At 41.7% G+C, this 16,927-nt stretch overlaps 1 protein-coding gene across 2 annotated transcripts; it reads right to left on the reverse strand.

The window, feature by feature from the left end:
- Positions 1 to 7,706: 7,706 nt before the first annotated feature.
- On the reverse strand, positions 7,707 to 11,359 carry fam8a1a (family with sequence similarity 8 member A1a). 2 transcript variants are annotated; one of them, XR_011309461.1, is made up of 6 exons: positions 10,879 to 11,359; positions 10,302 to 10,422; positions 10,086 to 10,209; positions 9,483 to 9,622; positions 8,639 to 9,347; positions 7,707 to 8,086 (listed from the first exon to the last, which is right to left on the reverse strand). XR_011309461.1 is itself a non-coding variant. In XM_069681795.1 (5 exons), exons 1-5 carry the CDS (start codon positions 11,294 to 11,296, stop codon positions 9,203 to 9,205), a joined length of 948 nt encoding a protein of 315 aa, XP_069537896.1. In that variant the 5' UTR covers positions 11,297 to 11,359; the 3' UTR covers positions 7,707 to 9,202. The 2 variants fall into 2 exon arrangements, 1 of the variants encoding a protein (XP_069537896.1); XM_069681795.1 differs by having other exon boundaries at positions 7,707 to 9,347.
- Between the last annotated feature and the right edge of the window lie 5,568 nt (positions 11,360 to 16,927).

A 16,927-nucleotide genomic window follows, 5' to 3' on the forward strand; every position in this document is an offset into this window, starting at 1 on the left:
GTGCTGTTATCAACCGCTGACACCTCCTTAAACACGAGAAGCATCACATGCATTAATCCTATCTGTCCACACGCATAAACATACGGACATCCAGTACGCCGACACCAGCAGCCCCTCATAGATTATTTTAGATCTGTGAATGTATGAGCCTCTTTGCATACAGTACATACCTCCTGCAGGGGAAACCAGGTGGTTGGTCTGCTGAGGCCCCAGTGAGGAGGCACTTATCCTGGGTCACTACCGGCTGCCGGGGCCTGGAGCCTGAAACTTCTGTGTCAAGCCTGTAACCTGCTGCCATGCACCAACACAGCCTTACAGAGGACGCAAGCGCTCTGTAGAGTCTGCTGAGGGATTAAATGCACGACTCAGAACTGCATGTTCAGTACACTGATATTCATCCGCACACACACACACACGCACACACACACACACACACCCTAAAGGAATGTCTGTCTGGACATATTAAGGATAAACTCAAAATCAAACTGAAGGTGTTTGTAGAATTGTTCACTATGTGTGGAAACAAGTTGTGCAAGAGTGAACATGTGAGAAAATAATGTGTTGTGAGTTCATAAGAGGGAGAGGCACAGAGGGTGGGGCACGTTTATGGATGTTAGGCAACACAGAACAGCTGACTGACTGCTTTGCACACACACCCACACACGCACACACATTAACACTCAGCACAATAAGACTTGTGCTCTGTCATCGAGCGCACACCACTTCCTCCTCCTCTCTCCGCTCGTCCCCTCCCTCTATCCACATATAGTATAGTACTACATGCTCTAGTTGACAGCTCATGCCGAGCCAGCACATTCCACATTATTACTACTTCAGATGTTTGTGGCCCAGAAGAGAGCTGATTGGCTGACGGGCCTCCGACAGTGGGGCTGTAGGGAGCCAATGAGCGGAGAGTAAACTCAAATGGGAACTCCCTCTGCTGGGTGATCCAGAGAACAGCTGGTGCAAACACAGACACAACTGTCTGGTAATGCAATGTACATTTATACTCACCAAGGGAGGTTAGCGTCGTGTCCTTGTGTTTGCACAGACTATCTGTAGTCTAATATTTACTCGTATTCTGTAGCGATGAACTGTATGCCATTTAGAGAGCGGTCCTGCAGCACATACAACATATGAAGCCATTAGCTATTGTACACACACACATTGTTTCTTCAGTGATAGACAGATGGCAGCCTCTCATTATGATAGCAGACATTTACAGATGCACACACACAAAATAAAAACACTGGCCCAGGCATGAAATTAGTTTATGGGAGATATTTGAGGGTGGAGAACATAATATCAGCTGATTGAGTCACATGGAAAGTGCACCCATGACAGAGTCGTAAAAGGTGAGTCACAAAATTTCCTCCGTGTGTGTGTGTGTGTGTGTGTGTGTGTGTGTGTGTGTGTGTAGGTAAACTGCCCTCAGTTTACTGTCAGTAAAATTGAAATAAAGCCAGGGCAGTTGGATTTGATTTCATACTGACATATAAAAATTGGCCTCCACTTCCACTTAGTTTTTCAGCGACTAACAACATGTCTCATAAAAGCTTGCAAATGGTACTGGTGTTTTCAGCTCTCTGTGTTTTGATCGTGGAGGAAGAAAGAACTAGTCGTTTGCTTGATATCCTCACAGAGTGATTTCTCTTTCAAATTGAGCTCAACATGCTTAATCTGCCAGAAAGCACAGACTAGGGCTTTGCAGGCGCAAAAACACTAGGCCTCAAACGGTCACCGCTCCCCTGAAATTGGCTGATGGTGGACTGTCAAACTGTGACAACTTTTCTAGCCCGCATCTTTATTGATATGGTTCACTCTCACTGTTCTCGTAGCTTCATTGTTGGCCACGACATGCTGCTGCTAAAAGCTCGAAAAACTCCCTGTACACCAACTGTCAGCACCAAACAGCCGATGAACAAAATTAGCAGCTAACTGGTGAAGATGGAGGAGCATTTAGCAGCTGAAGAGCAAGATATTTCAATCAGGAGATGGTAGAATTCTGTTTTTCGGCGGCACATAATTGAACATGCTCAGCGGCCATTTTGCTCTGACTTTCATGGTGGGAAGCTTGGGTGCTGTTATAATGTCATGCAGTTGTGTTCCAGGTTCTAAATCTGTAAATGTAGAGTATTTGAGAAATCATTATCATTTAACTGCTTCCTGATTGATCGGTAACTGAAAGGACAATGATCAGGGAGAATCCAGAGGAAAATCTGGCTCCATTTCAGGTTTAAACAACATTATCTATAACGCATTAGCTTCAGCTAACGCCACTTCTTAGCTAACTTTAGCTTTAGCTAGGTAGTGGCTGAAAGCTAAAATGACTGTATGTGAGTGTTACATGATACAACAGGAAAGGTGTCTATTCCTAGCTACTGTCATGTTAAATAGTAATTTACTTCCTAGCTAACATAATGCTAGCTTGGAATTGTTTAAATGCCAACATTGGATGTTGTCTAATAAACTGCTGGGTGATAAATATGTTTGCCACCGCAGCTGCTCACAAAGCTGCTCGGTTAACAGTTCAGGTCAGCTTTAGTGACTGATGAAACCTCACAGAAAAGACTGCCCCTCAACCAAATTCATTTATCGACCCAGCTGCTGATTCAACTGTGTACTCTTCTTAAGAAGCAGTTCTTTCCTCCACGTTCATTAAAGGGGAACATTAAGTCAAAGAAAAGGTTGGTTTATACTTTACTACCTTCTTTAGGTCAACTATCGCTTTCTGTGTATGTTGGTTAATGTAAACGTTGCTTTTGGACCAAGCTAATATAGCGTTAGCTTGATAGCTTAACGTTAGCTGTCCTTTAGTGTTTCAGCAGGCTTGCTAGCTAAAGAATTCCATCTGTCTAGGAAAGAAACAGGGCTAATGTCTGACATTAGCTTCATTTACAGATTAATTAGTCTGTTGCAGATATACACAGGCGAATTAAACTGTTACTCCAAGCGCATGAGGTCCCTCCCCAAATGTGACATAGAAGAAAATGGCCGCCGTGTGAATACAGTGAATGTCAGACTTATTTTTGTGCCCTCTTACAGCCAGATACTCAGTTAAGAAATTAATTTGATATTCACAAAAAATAAAAATATTTTCTTTTTTTTTTCAAGCCTGCCCTCAGCCCTCCAGTTTAGATGATTGTTTTTTTTAACTTATACATATATTGTACAAAGTTAAGCTTAAAAGCATTGTCCTAAAGTTTCCTCCTGTGTCTCTCAGTGAGGATAACTTTGGTTGTGTGTGTGTGCCGTGTGCGTCTGTTTGTCTTAAGCGTGCGTGAGCTTGTTCTCTGTGTGTGTATGCGACAGAGAGCAAACAGAGAAAGCTGAGCTGTGCAGGGCATCTCTTGTATAATAACTGAGAGCTTTAGTGAGGCTGGGTGAATTTTAATAGAGTTCTGCAGGGTATTCCATCGCCTCTGGTCCCACGGCTCAAAGATCAGAGAGAATTTTCAAGCATGGTGTCCCTCAGCCTCTCACACTCACTCCCTCTCTTTCTTCCTCCCTTTTTTCCCCTCCTCTTCTCTTGCAGTTTTGCACTCTCTCTCTCTTTTTCTCATCTCCAATCCTTTCCTTCCTCTTGGGGCTTTTGTCTCTCTCTTAATCCCTCTCTGTGTCTCACACTCTCTGTCGCTTTCTCTCTCCACTCGGTCTCCCTGTGAAATCTGTATCAGAGCCACTCGAGGCGTAATTATTGCTAAGCCGCTCTCAGTTCCCTGCTACAGAGAACAACTCATGACTCTCAGCACAAAAACTTGCTACTGAAGGACAAAATGCTGTGATGAACTTTTAAAATCATGCACAATGGCTGACAAAATGTTTGGATAGTTTTTTTCGTCATGTGCAGAGATTATACAACAGAAAGCTCATTTTCTCGCTGCCTCAAAGCCATTTAAAGGGTTTTGTACTTTTTTTTTTACTCACATCCAAGTTCTACAAGCCGGAAATTTATGGAAGATGTTACACATTTATAATTCAGACAGTACATTAACATATGTTCTAACACTACTCGTTTTTATCAGGCCACACGTGTGGGTGTAGGATCAAGCTCGAAGATCTACTGATCCCAAAAGACTAGAATTAGGAAGAAATTATAAAAAAAGTTGACACAAAAAGGTTAATCACAGCAATATTATCCACAAACAGCTCAATGAAACTAAATTAAGAGAGAAATCGTGGCTGTGATTTGTCTTTTGTTTCATCCGTGTGCATGTCGGAGTGAGAAAGTTGGCAAGAGACCGGTGACGATTACTAATTCATAAGGATTAATGGTTGCTATTTAAAAACTCACCATTCTTAGGAGAGCCGACCGAACGTTGTGTCTTCCTGCTGGGACTTTAAGACAAAATAGGCCCCTGGCTAATCTCACACAAACACGACGCATAAAAATTCAGCTCCACAGCACTTTTGCACTCCAAATCAAGACATTAGTGGAACTTAAGTTAGGCTTTAGTTCATGTAAATTGTCCCAGAACAACACAACTTAACATGTGAGTAACCTCAATAATTACATTAGACTAAGCTAACACAGGAAGTTAATTGATACATGAGCAGTCAGCACAGTGGTAATACCATAAAAAAATAGCATGTCAGGCCAATTTTATCAATACCACGGTATGGCTAGAGGTGCTACATCAAAGGAACTTCCCCTTGATGTCTTGAAGACTTTTAGCCTCAGATTGGAAAGTCTTCCTCGGCTATGACTGACCAGAAGTGGGCCCCTGATTGGCTGTAAACCTCTACAGACTGTACCATGAATATGTACATTGGTACCATCACTGCAATGATCACTGAAGCTACATAGTACAACAAGTTCTATGACTGGTGTTAGCTAAGTGGTTGAATGCTAACATTAGCTGATGTCCAACAGAAGCTAACAATTTAGCAAATATGTTGTTTTAACTTGATGTATGGCCCGGTATCCCTCTTTATTTTAACAATGCAATAGCTGTCGCGTAGCAACAGGTAACTAGCAGGCTAACTAGCTAGCATAACTCAAATTGGGAAAGCCTCCTCCCTTCGAAGGATGCAGCCCCTGGATCTTCTCAGTTAGTTGTCAATGAACTGGGACGTGGAAGATGTGGCCAGTTTGTTTTTGCATTTGAGCTTCCCATCTTGATTGTGACGCCAAATTAAAATTGCTCCCTGTTAGGGTACGGATTTCAAATCCCCTGTAAATCAGGATGTTACCAGCTGTTCTGGGAGATTGGAAGAACCAAAAGAGAAAAACACAACAGTTCAGGCACTTATCTTAAAGTTTTACCTTACTTTGTTCCAGCATACATCCAACAGAGCACAATGAGAACACAGAGGAAACTCTCAAAAAGGGGTCCCCCAGCCTACTGTCAAAGAGGTTGTGTGAAATAATCAACAGCTTTAAATACAGCTGGATGAAACCAAATTACTTCTACTCCTTCTTCTACTCCTTTCAAGCTATTAAAACATCTGCCAACATCAATCTTTCTATTAGTTTTTAAAATGTACAATAACTTTTAAATATGAATTAAGCTAGAGTTAATCTTACTTTGGCAGGTATACAAACAAACAAAATACAAAAAGAAAAACCCGTACATCCTCCCCCGTCACAAAGTCCAACTTGGTACATTCAAGATGGCCAAAACCTGTTGAAGCATGGGGCATTCATGTGCGCGCGTTCATGAGAGAACCAACCTCAAACCAGGAAGTTGACCTCGAAGAAAACAATGATTTGAAATCAAAGCAACAAGAAGACAAATGCTTTAAATAATAACATAATAAATAAAATATATGTATTATCAACCAAAGTGGAGCTGATAAACACATATCATATAACCAAACCACCTGATTGTTGAGGGAGTGAATAACGCTCCCTCACACCCCCATGTTAGTACATGTGCCTTCTAATGGGTTCATGTTGACGCCCCTGTCTTGTGGTATTCATGCCGTTGTAAGTAGAAATTTTAGCTAACCAGTTGCAGGATGTTTGATGACATAGTCAAGGCCATGGAAGTCAATTTTAGTGGTTGGTAAGTTAATATATTGTAACATAAGTCTTACAGAGGTTCTTTTTTATTATATATGTCTGAGATAAATGTTGTTGGTGGTGTCTGTGCTGTCGTTAACAACAGCGATGTTCTCATGACTTTACCACTTAAACCCTCAGCATATTGTGTACGCAACTTCCCATGTCGAAACCACAAGCTAATGACTTCCATTTGAAGGCAGCATGTGCACAAAACCCACATTTCTAAAAGGTCCTGTCTTTTCTTGAGCAAAGTTAGAAAAGTTTCTGTTCCACATGAGAGATTTCTGTATTTCCTCTTTACTCTGACCTCTTCTCACTGGACGCAGTAGAAAAATGAGGATGTCTTATACTCCAGTGCACAAACAGTCTTGTTCTTAAGTGACTTCTCCACAAGCCTGTAACCCGCTGAATCCGACAATCCCTGTGTGACATGTAGTAAATAAGGCAAAGTACTCAAGCATCATTAACAAGTTGCATCATTGTTTATCCAACTAAATTACCTTGCATGACCCGCGGCCTAATGAGTTCACAGACACTGACATTTACGTTCCACTTTTGTAGATGTCAGCAAAAGAAAGCAAACGCTGTTTGAGGATTAAAAGAGAACGTCTGTCAGCAATGTGTGTTTACAATGTGTGTACATCATAAGCTGCTCAAGATTCATGTTTGAGATATACAAATAAAAGGAACTACGAAGTGATGACAAATAGACAGGTATAAGGACGTGAAGGCAGGTGCTGCAGAGACATATTTTTCCCACACAGTGTGTGCTTAACACAAAATCATCATTGAAAATAGTGCATAAATCAAGTAACTACAGCCTATTTGCTTCTACTGTATCTGGGCCAGCATGTTTTGATCTGCGTTGTCTAATGTCGCCCCCATGTGGCGACAGCTGTCGTAGCAACTGCTAAAAGATATAACCTCTTTCAATGATGACCTGCATTTAACATTCGGATGAAATTCTGATTTTAATACGAGAACCATTTGCGATTATTCATGACAGAAATCAGCAAGAAACTGTAGATTTAATAGCATACTGATGGTGCAGTTTGGATGATGTCATGATCCATCACAGGAAGTTGATCCTTCAGGTGCTTCAGCCTGAACGCCAAATATTGACATGAAGGTGCACACCACGTGAGCGTTGCAGCAGAGTGTGTAATGTCCTTTACAGGTCTTTAAGTGAAAACTAATCCCTTTAATCCTGTATTCACAGTAGCTCGGCCACCCACATTCTCAGGCATGACACAAAGAAGATTGATTTCTTAATGTATTCTGAAAATCCTGTCAATTATTGTCACTTTTTTTTACTGTCTGAACTTTGTGACAGACCCCCTCCCTTATACCTGCTTCTATACTTACTAGCACTGCAAACTGCTTTATGCTCGTTAGTTCTATACTCCAAACTTTTTAAATTTTACCTCTGTGCAAAGCCGCAGCTCAGAAGAAGGATGTATAGAAACTTTGTCCTCTGGACCAATAAGCAAAACCAATTAAGTTTAATTTAGGCTAGGGGACAATAGACCTACAGGGCTGCTACAGTAATCTCCTCTGCAGTAACAAGGACATTTTGTGAGACACAATGTCCAGCGGTGATCTGATGAAATGAAGAATACAATTGTAAAATAATCAACACTCCTATTTAAAGAACTTGACAATATTTATTAATAATTTAAGTATTCTTGAAAATCTTACTGCATTGTTGGACATTCAACATGAGCGTACCTGTACATATATGTAATACATAAAATCTTATTACAAAATGTGATCGCATGATTTCCTTGGCTGTGCAGCAATCTAATAATAATTAAAAATCTGACATGAGTATTAAAAAAGAAGTTCAGATGATCCGTGGTTCTTTGATGCAACAGTTTGCCCTGAGTCACAAGAATTACAAATCAGAAAACAGATAGTATGAGCAAGGAATTAATAAACGTTATTTGTTATGTTTTAACTTTGAAGACGTTGAATTCAGTGTGGGGAAAATGTGGCAAAACAATACTCCTGCATCCTTATATCTACAGGCACAAACAATGGTTACAAACAATCCTGGAGTCCTTTTCTTCAGTCTTAGAGCTAAAAGGAGCAATCCTCCCCTGGAAAAAGCCCCTGTCAGTCAAAGCTGGTGCTCTCTGTAATCGATAGAAGCGATAATATTTGAAATTGGCGCCATAGCTGTGGAGGAAGTTGTACACACAGCTCGTGGTTTCGCCCATTCTACATTCCTACAACACCCAGCATGCATTGCACCGCTCCCTCTGAAAGGAATGGCCTAGGGAGAGATGCTGGAGTGTAATACTACTGTTTTTACTGCAGGCGATGGCTCAGAGCGGGACAGAATCCGAAATACGACGAGAATATACCGGTGGATCGTCTAAAAAATCTTCAGGTCTGGAGTCCACATTTAAAACCTGACGATTTTGAACGAGACATGACATCAGAGGCGGGCGTCCTAGATTGAGGAAGTGTAGTTTAGCAAGCTCCCTGGCCTCTGCCAGATGACGCGTTTTACGTAATCTGGTGGAGGTTTTCCAGGGCCCATTGGAGAAGCGGATAGCGTCCTCCAAAGGCACAGAGCAAAATTGCATGTTTTTCCCTACCATAATGGCATTAGCTCCCCATAATAACATGATAGGACTGAGGCTGAAAATCGGCGAACTGGCCCTTTAAGAAGAGACACAAAGCAACACAAAAAATCATTAATAAACCAAACATTTGATTTATCATTAATAAGTTGAAGAAAGGAACAAAGCATATAAGAAAAAATGGATTATGTTCATCCATGTTTTAAAGACCCCGTGTGTGGAACTCTTGTTTGATTATCGTCTGTGCCAAATTCTGCTGATTGCATAAGTTTGTGTTTGTAAAAAAAAGCATGGTGAAAACCTGGTACAGAGTCTCGGGGTCACCAAAGTTAAAGGTTCAAACAATATAGTATTATGACTTAGAAATCATATTAATATTAAAATCATTTGATGGACAGCTGCACGCTTTTCAGTTTAATATACTTTGCAAAAAAAAAAATACAATACTTTTGAGTTACTTCCAACGCTCCAGGTATAAACAGGTATGCATTCAATAAGTCCTTGTTTGATCCAGTGAAGAAATGGATTTGACACTCGGCTCACATGGGTCTGTAGCACCTTGTTATCAACCTGCCAGGTGTAGAAGAGTCTGCTGCAGGAGGAGAGGCTATCTGCCCTCTCTGCGCTGGACAACGATGGTGCCTGCCACGATGTCATACACAGTCCTGTTGTGCTGGAAGAAGAGGAGAGTGATGAAGACGGGAAAGAGGAAGGCAATGGAGAAGTTCTTGTTGAGTGCCCGCACTGTGGAGCTGTGAAAGAGAAGACAAGAAATATGAAGCAAGATTGAGAATTTAATGGCAAATCCAGATTTTATTACACCTCTGTCGTTAAAATTGGTGCTTTGTTAATTAAAAAAGTAACGTATTCAGTATGTGATCACTCACGCAGAGAGGGAAACATTAGATGCTGGTACTACAAGGACTCGGTTTGGATGGATCAGAGTGGATGTGTCACATGACACCACCCGCAGGCCAAGCAGGAACTTCCCTGGTGTGGCGCCACCAGCACCCCAAATACAGATTACCTGGAGAACAAGGACATGTGTTAAAAACCCCATGGGCTGCTAACCATGCTTATAAGAAGGTTAACTAAATCACTCTGTCATATGCAGGAGTAAAAAGGCATGAAATTAATTCATACAAACAAGGTCAAACTCTACGGATGAAGGAAACATGCCAGATGGTATTAGTCGGAGTCTAAATGTCTCAGGGGTATTTCCCACCTGGGAAAACAAGCAACTGCCTCACAAGTCGAGCAAGAGCGGCGAAACATGACTTAATATCAGGCAACAATGTACACAACGTTGCATCACTGTCCTCTGTGGGCAGCACTGTTGTGCTGTACAAGAACTCTGACTTGTGTAATTAGACAAGCAGGTTTCAAAGAAGCTGCAGCTCGTCTTGAACATGAAAGGACGAAATGGGGAGTTTATTTTCAAGGAAACTAAATGCAGCATTACATTACGATATTAAAAAAAGGTCACCCACCTCATATACACACACTAACACCCTGTAGACCAGAGCCACAGCCATCATCTTCTGCAGGTCCTCCATCGACGTGTTCTCGTCTATCTCCTCCACAATAAAGTGGGTGATAAATTTGGCGATGTCCCTTTAAACAGGAGAGACAGTGCAGATTGACATTAAAGTATGCTCATATGTCCTTTTAATATTAAACATCAGAGTTTGATTTTCTTTACTCACTTCATTCCACTCAAGTGCATGATCCACAGCACGATGGTGGCCTTCACACAGAACAGGATGATGAAGTCGACTGTCTCAGCGAGGAACCTCTGCAGAGGAGAGGGGATGGTGTACTCCCATCCTGTAAAGCAGATGAAAGACGTGTAATAAGAACATTTTTTAGCCTACAACAATAAATTCACAACTTAAGTAAAAAAACAAAACAGACAGAACATAATTTGGTATATATTTTGTTGGTCATTTTTTAAGCAAAAGCATTGCATATTTCCAGAGTCAAAAATGTGAGCTCCTTAATGTTTTATAATATAACTTATTTATCTTTAAAAATGTTGAGGTTTGGACTGACAACAATGCATCGTGGTTTCAATTATAGAACCCTATTATAGGTTAACAGAGCACTAAGATAATCATTGGAATGACTGTAAGCATTTAAGCTTGTTTCAACGAGGCTTCCCACCAGACTCATGACCTAGCTTATACAGAATAAAGCCCACACATTAGCGGAGGCTGAACAGTAGGCTGTGAATAAAGTAGGCCACTGACTACTACAGCAGTTTACTGTCAAACAGAGCCGTACCTGCCTGAGGTGGGTTCCCATTTTGCTGCTGGGCTGTCCGGCCATCAGCAGCTGTAACCGGGGTCGCAGATAAGCTCTGCCCGGTCTGAGCAACACCCGGATGAGGAGAGGATGCTGGGAAACTGAGAGGATACGGGTAGCTGTACCAGTTTGCCGGATCATAAGTCTGCTGCCCGGAGGTGGAGGCAGGTGCACCCGGTGTCTGAGCACTTGTCCCCGGCGGAGGGAAAGTGCACGGCGGAGGGAAGGGCAGAGTTGTAAGACTCAGCCAGCTCTGCCAGTTAGCATACCCCCAGTAATACTGCCACATCCACTGCTGCAACTTAGCGCAGTATTCCGTCGTAGCGGTGGTCTGAGGCGGTTTAGCATCGTTTTCAGGGCCTTCATGGCGGTTGCCACTCGATGTACCCGCAAACATATCTGACCCACTTCACAGTCTCTCCTAATTTGACATGAAAATCTTTTAAGCGTCTTTGACAATTCCTTTACTCCGTTCATTAGCGCTCTGCCGGTTACTAGCAGCGCTAAGTGTGTTTCTGAATACAGGGAGTTACCGGACCGCTCAACGCCAATCGTTACTTTTCAGGTTGATGTCACGTATACTTTTTCCGTTACTTGAATGTAACAATAATGTGTTAATCAGAATTAAAATGCATACATCGACTGTGCCGTAGATATCAAGGAAATGTCATCATGTTTTGGAAATAGGTTATTACAACCCCCCTTCTGTCAATAATGGTATGAACCATTTAAAGGGGCAGCCAGTGTATTTTCCTGACGTTCACTAATAGCTTCACCCTCAGGTACAAAATTCACTCTAACACTTGCATGTAAGACTTTTTATTGCACCATTAATAAGGACATAACGGTGCCGAATATAAGAAAAATAACTTTAACTAAATTAATTTTGTCTAAATTGTTGTTTTTGTTTAATGTGTATTGAACTAAGGACAACATGTGAAGCTAATAGACGCGTTTACTTTTTATAGGAAATTTGTAACTTCCTTTTTTAAGTTGCAGTAAATGACGCTGAACTCTGACTTATATTTTTATGATAAGTAGTTTAGGAAATAAATGTTCTTCCTCTTGGTCCAACTCAAAGAATAAGACCTGTGGTGCCTCCACAAGAGAGCAGCAGAGGTCAACTGATGCAAAATAGTCACCAAATGAAACCTTCAGAGAAATCTCTATATAATGATATTTATGTTATTATGTAATTAATTATATAATGTTACGCAATAATAAATCCTCATATACACAGTTCTGGAAACATTTTCTAGCTTTAATCATGTCTTGTTAGTCTTAGGTCAAGTGCATAACATATTTTTTACACATGCTAATGTACTTTTTACTATTTAGATGCATGTCTCAGGAATGGGGGGTTTGGCCTGCAGCCACATTCAGGGATTTTGGTCATCTGAGTTCAGTCACAAATCAGTGGTCTGCAACAGAGGCCATCAGGGTCAAAAACTCAAAACTCAGCGAGAGCGGCTGCGGAAACGGCTTTGATTAAAAAAACCTGCTTGCTGGTCAGGTGATGAAAGATATGTTTGCTCTCTCTCTCTCTCTCTCTCTCTTACACACATACACACTGTCTGGTTCGTTTTTTCATGCCCCGCTTTATTAATGACCCCAGTATGAAGGAGGTTCTCTCATGTCTCCCACTTTCCTCCATCCATCTCTGCTCTACCTTCCCTGTGTCTATTCCTTTCTTTCTTTGTCTCGCCCTGTCTCTCATTTTACTCCCCCTTCCTCTCTAATTACTAAAGGGGTGAGGCAGTGGGGTTTTGGGGGGGTTGTATTTGCTGACTGGGCTGGCCCGGCTCTGTGGGTTAGGTGTTAGGTCTGCCAGTTCTAAATGATTGTGCCTGGCCCAACTGAATGGAGCCAGTGAGGCGGACGCCAATCCGACCCCAATGAACGTTATCCCCGCCGACAGAGGCCATACGATGACTGTGCCCAAAAGTAATCGGGCCCAAATAAAAGCTGCGTCCGGCAAACGCTGACCCCCATAGAACCCAACAACCTGCTGGGATTAATGCGGTGGAGGTGTGTGTGTGTGTGTGTGTGTGTGTGTGTCTGGGATAGTGTCAGTGTGTTTGATGGGAGAGGGGTGGGTGAGCTCGTAACTGTTGTCATGGAAAGTAACTGAATACAGTAATTCAAATACTGCAGTTTTAAAGTAACAGTCAGTACTTTTATTTTGAAAGATTCATAATTTTTGCTTTTTTCCTGTTATTTCCTTTATACATTTAATCCATTGCACATGACAACTGTGGGATACCTTTATCTGCAACATTTGCAATAATAATTTGCAAATAAAACGAACAGGAGGCAAACATCATATGCCAAATCAGCATGAGATAAGGGTATCTTTAGCAAATATTGGACATTACTGCCACATCAACAGAACTCACAGTATGTACCTTATTGGCTACCTTTACTCCCAAGTCAACACAGGTGTGTAGTACAGTGAAGGCCATAAGAAGACCATCTTGGATAGAGTAAGCAAAGACATTGCAGTGAGTTGTGAAACATTAGAAACCAGGACACATTTGTGCTTCTTTTTTAACTCTTACTTCACAAAATAGGGGCTCTTGGGCCACTAAAGTGCGCCTCTGTTACAAAAAGCACATGCTCTTCTGCTGGGGTTAAGTGTACTGTTAAGGCACTCTAATGTCACACATCATCCACCCTTTTTTTTCGTCCGTAGTAACATTTTCATGCTTCATTTTTCCTTAATGTCACCGGCAAAATGTGTTTTCTACCATGGCTTCACCATAATTGCTTTGCTAATTCTCGCACACATATGCTTGCTAACAGTATGTCTGTACATTAAACTGAGTGTGGAGGCAGACAGGAGAGCGAGTGGCACGTTCATTGACCTAAAGGTTCACACAGTTCAAACAGTTCTTTTGAAAAAGGTTGCTGTGTCTATACGCGATGTTTCCGTGCTCCTAGACATACACTGAGGGAACAAGGTCACCAAATAACTGCTCACAACGAGTCTTTAGGCACAAAAATGTCTCTGTATTTGGTCTTTATGTGCGTTCTCTTCGGAGTCAGGTGTTTTTGTGCTCTGTGCTAACGTTGTTGAGTCCTTGAATGAAAAAGAATGAAAAAAATCTTTGTCAGGGTTGCAATAGATGAGCATAAGCGTCTGTTAGCTTTTTCTGCTGAAGGCTAACAGGCACGAACTCGATTAATGTAAGAGGTTAAATTAATCTTATCCTCTGCTAAAGTAATAGTTCAACAGTTTGAACTGTCGAGCACTAAATATTATAATAAGCACCATTTTCATGTCCCCTTATGTACACTGAAGATGTGGCTATGGCCAACAGGTAGCTAGCTTATCTTACCATAAACAACAGAAACAAAGGGAGGCAGTTTCGTAGCAACCTCACAGTAACAATAAAGGCTAAGGGAGCCACTGGAGTTTTAGAATTTTGTCAGCTAGCTGTTTCCTCCAGCTTTCAATCTTTACACTAAGCTAAGCTAAGCTAACTAACTCCTGGCTGTGGCCTTATATTTAATGACGTGGCGATGCGAGTGGTAACAATCTTCTCATCTAACGCTTGGCATTAAATTAAATGAGCATATAAGTTAGCAAAACAGCGCCCTACATGTCAACGATCTGAACTTCCAACCTACAACTACCACACATGAATTCTTCAATTAATTCATCAGCGCTGACTTCTCACACTGGATTGATTGAGTGACTCCTACATTTATGTGGAATTTAGTCAGTTTACGTAAGGCTCCCACAGATAACAGCATTACACAGGCCTTAGTCAACTGTGATTTGAGCTCCATACATAAAGCAGTGTCTCTTGGCTCTTCAAATTCATCATTTAGATACATTTGTCAGAAAGCCCGTTGGGAAATACTCCACTTGCGCTCATGTGGGAAGTCGAGCTTGAGGTTTCTGCAGATTCGGCTTTATTCTTCTGTTTTTGTACCGGCATGTTGCCTTGTTTAACCACGCACTGGCTCAAGCTCGTAGCGCACAATAAGGTTAAAACACACTGATACAGCCCCGTCAGAATGTGCCTGGTGGGTCGCAGGTTAAAGAAATGAACAAAGCGTTGGTCAGTCATCCAGGGAATGTGGGGTAAGGGGTCACTCAGGTCCTGTTTTTGAGAGTGGGGAGGGGAGCAATCATGTGATTTATGTATAACTTACTGACTGTTTATGTTGCGTTGAAAATCCATCAATGGGTGAGATCACGCCATAATGAGGCGACTGAAGAGTGTGACCTCTGCATGTCATGTTTGAAGTAGTTCTTTAATGTCTGGAATAGGATTAATGTCTTTAACTTGTTGATTTCATGCCGAGATCAAAGACTCTTTAATGTTTACACAGTCTCTCCTCCACTTTGATTTGCGCTTATACCTTTTCAAATTAGCTGCGTTCATCAAATTAACAAGGATGTAACGATAAATGTTGTTTTATTCAGTTGAATACCGGAAAATATGTGACTGGAAGCAAAGTTTCATTTGCTGAGACAGCAGATGGAAGTCCTTGCTACCTTTGGCCCAGAGAAGAGAAAAAATCCCTCTGAGATTCTGCTGTGTCTTATGTGTAACAGTGAGAACCAATTAAGTGAATTATGTCTGCTTCCCTGGAGCCCTGACAGGAACACCCAAGGGGAGAGTGGGAGTACGGCCGCTCTCCCACCGGCTCCTGCTTCCAGCAAATTCCCCTCTTCTCTTTATCCTTCACCTAATTCTCTTAATTTCCTGTACCTTTAACGTCTGGATACATACTTTCCTTTCCCCTGCTGATGTCACACTGGGATGACGAAGGGAGAGGTTTGTTACAATACCAATACTATTCTTTCTACTACACTACTAAACAAATTGTTAGTTAAGTATGTGTAATGTAAAAGGTGTCATTCATAGAGACAAACCCAAAGAGAATCGTCACCAGACTATGCAGTTCCCTTTAGCACTACATAGCATTTTAGCCTCATTAAGCTAGCTGTTTTGTTTCCCACTCGCTGCTCCTATTAATGGTGTTTCCAGCAGCAGGCAGCTGTTTGTTTTTTAGCAAAAACAAACCTTGACAAAACGAATTGTGCCATACCTGCCCAGCACCAAATGGAAGACCGACAAAGCTAGTGGTTAGCTGGTGAACAATTGTTTAGCATTAAGCTAGCTAAATAATCAGATATTTCCCCCTAAGGGATGTTAGAGACCAAAACAGAGCTGAAAGGGAACTGAGTATTTGACTAACACTTGCCAATGGGAAAACTACTCAAAATTAATGCTAATGCTGCTCAATGTCTGTGGTTAGCATAAAAAGGCAACTGTTTGCTAACATGTTACTTATGTCTACTAACCTGACGGAACAACGGGCACGGATCAAAACATCTGTGGATGCTACAACCAATCTTAGCAACAAAACATGTGATGTAGTCTGCTAGGCTAGGTAGCATGTTTGAAGGTAGCTAGTTCAACATAATACTGTAGCGTTGAGGGGTAGCTAGATGGATGGAGGAAAAACGAGGAGGAGGTGATGTGCGTTGCTAGCTCAACAGAGCCCCAATTTATTTCCTTGTCGCAGCAACAGCTAACCTGTGGTTGTGGTGTCTCCGTAAAACAACAAACAGGTTAGCTAACTGTTTCTGTCTCACTCAGCTCTCGTAGCTTTATAACAATTACTCTTCTCTCCCCCGGAACTACTTCTCAGCCCATTACCCACTACAGTGGACACCTCCTTCAATAAACATAAACAACTACATTTCAGACTTAATACTGATGCGGTAGCATATTCAGAACATTCCACATCAGTGGCAGCCATCTTGGTTGTTTAGACGCCTAAAGGGTGCCTTAACCAACCGCATATTAGATAAACGGTTGTAATAGCTTTGACGTGAACCAAGCAGGATGGAAGTCTGTCTGGACAGTAGAAGGACCAGATGCATCTGCTAGAGAAAATAAAACATGAGCTTGCAGTTTCGTCTGGTTCCCAGGCCATACGTCTACGTAGTTCCGGATAACGGAGAGGATGTGCAGAAAGCCACAAAAAACAGACTTGTCACCATTAT

Source organism: Semicossyphus pulcher, unplaced genomic scaffold, assembly GCF_022749685.1.
Source record: "Semicossyphus pulcher isolate SPU_LCO1_2020_fin unplaced genomic scaffold, fSemPul1.0.p SCAF_5, whole genome shotgun sequence".
In the NCBI taxonomy this organism is placed as follows: Eukaryota; Metazoa; Chordata; class Actinopteri; order Labriformes; family Labridae; genus Semicossyphus; species Semicossyphus pulcher.

Bases quoted from the DNA above. Each gene is read 5' to 3' on its own strand.
- fam8a1a (XM_069681795.1), bottom strand. From the start codon at position 11,296: ATGTTTGCGGGTACATCGAGTGGCAACCGCCATGAAGGCCCTGAAAAC. The intron at 10,423-10,878 runs GTACGGCTCTGT...TCTGCTTTACAG, and splicing joins TGGGAACCCACCTCAGGCAG to GATGGGAGTACACCATCCCC. The intron at 9,623-10,085 runs GTGGGTGACCTT...CTTGTTCTCCAG, and splicing joins TGTTAGTGTGTGTATATGAG to GTAATCTGTATTTGGGGTGC.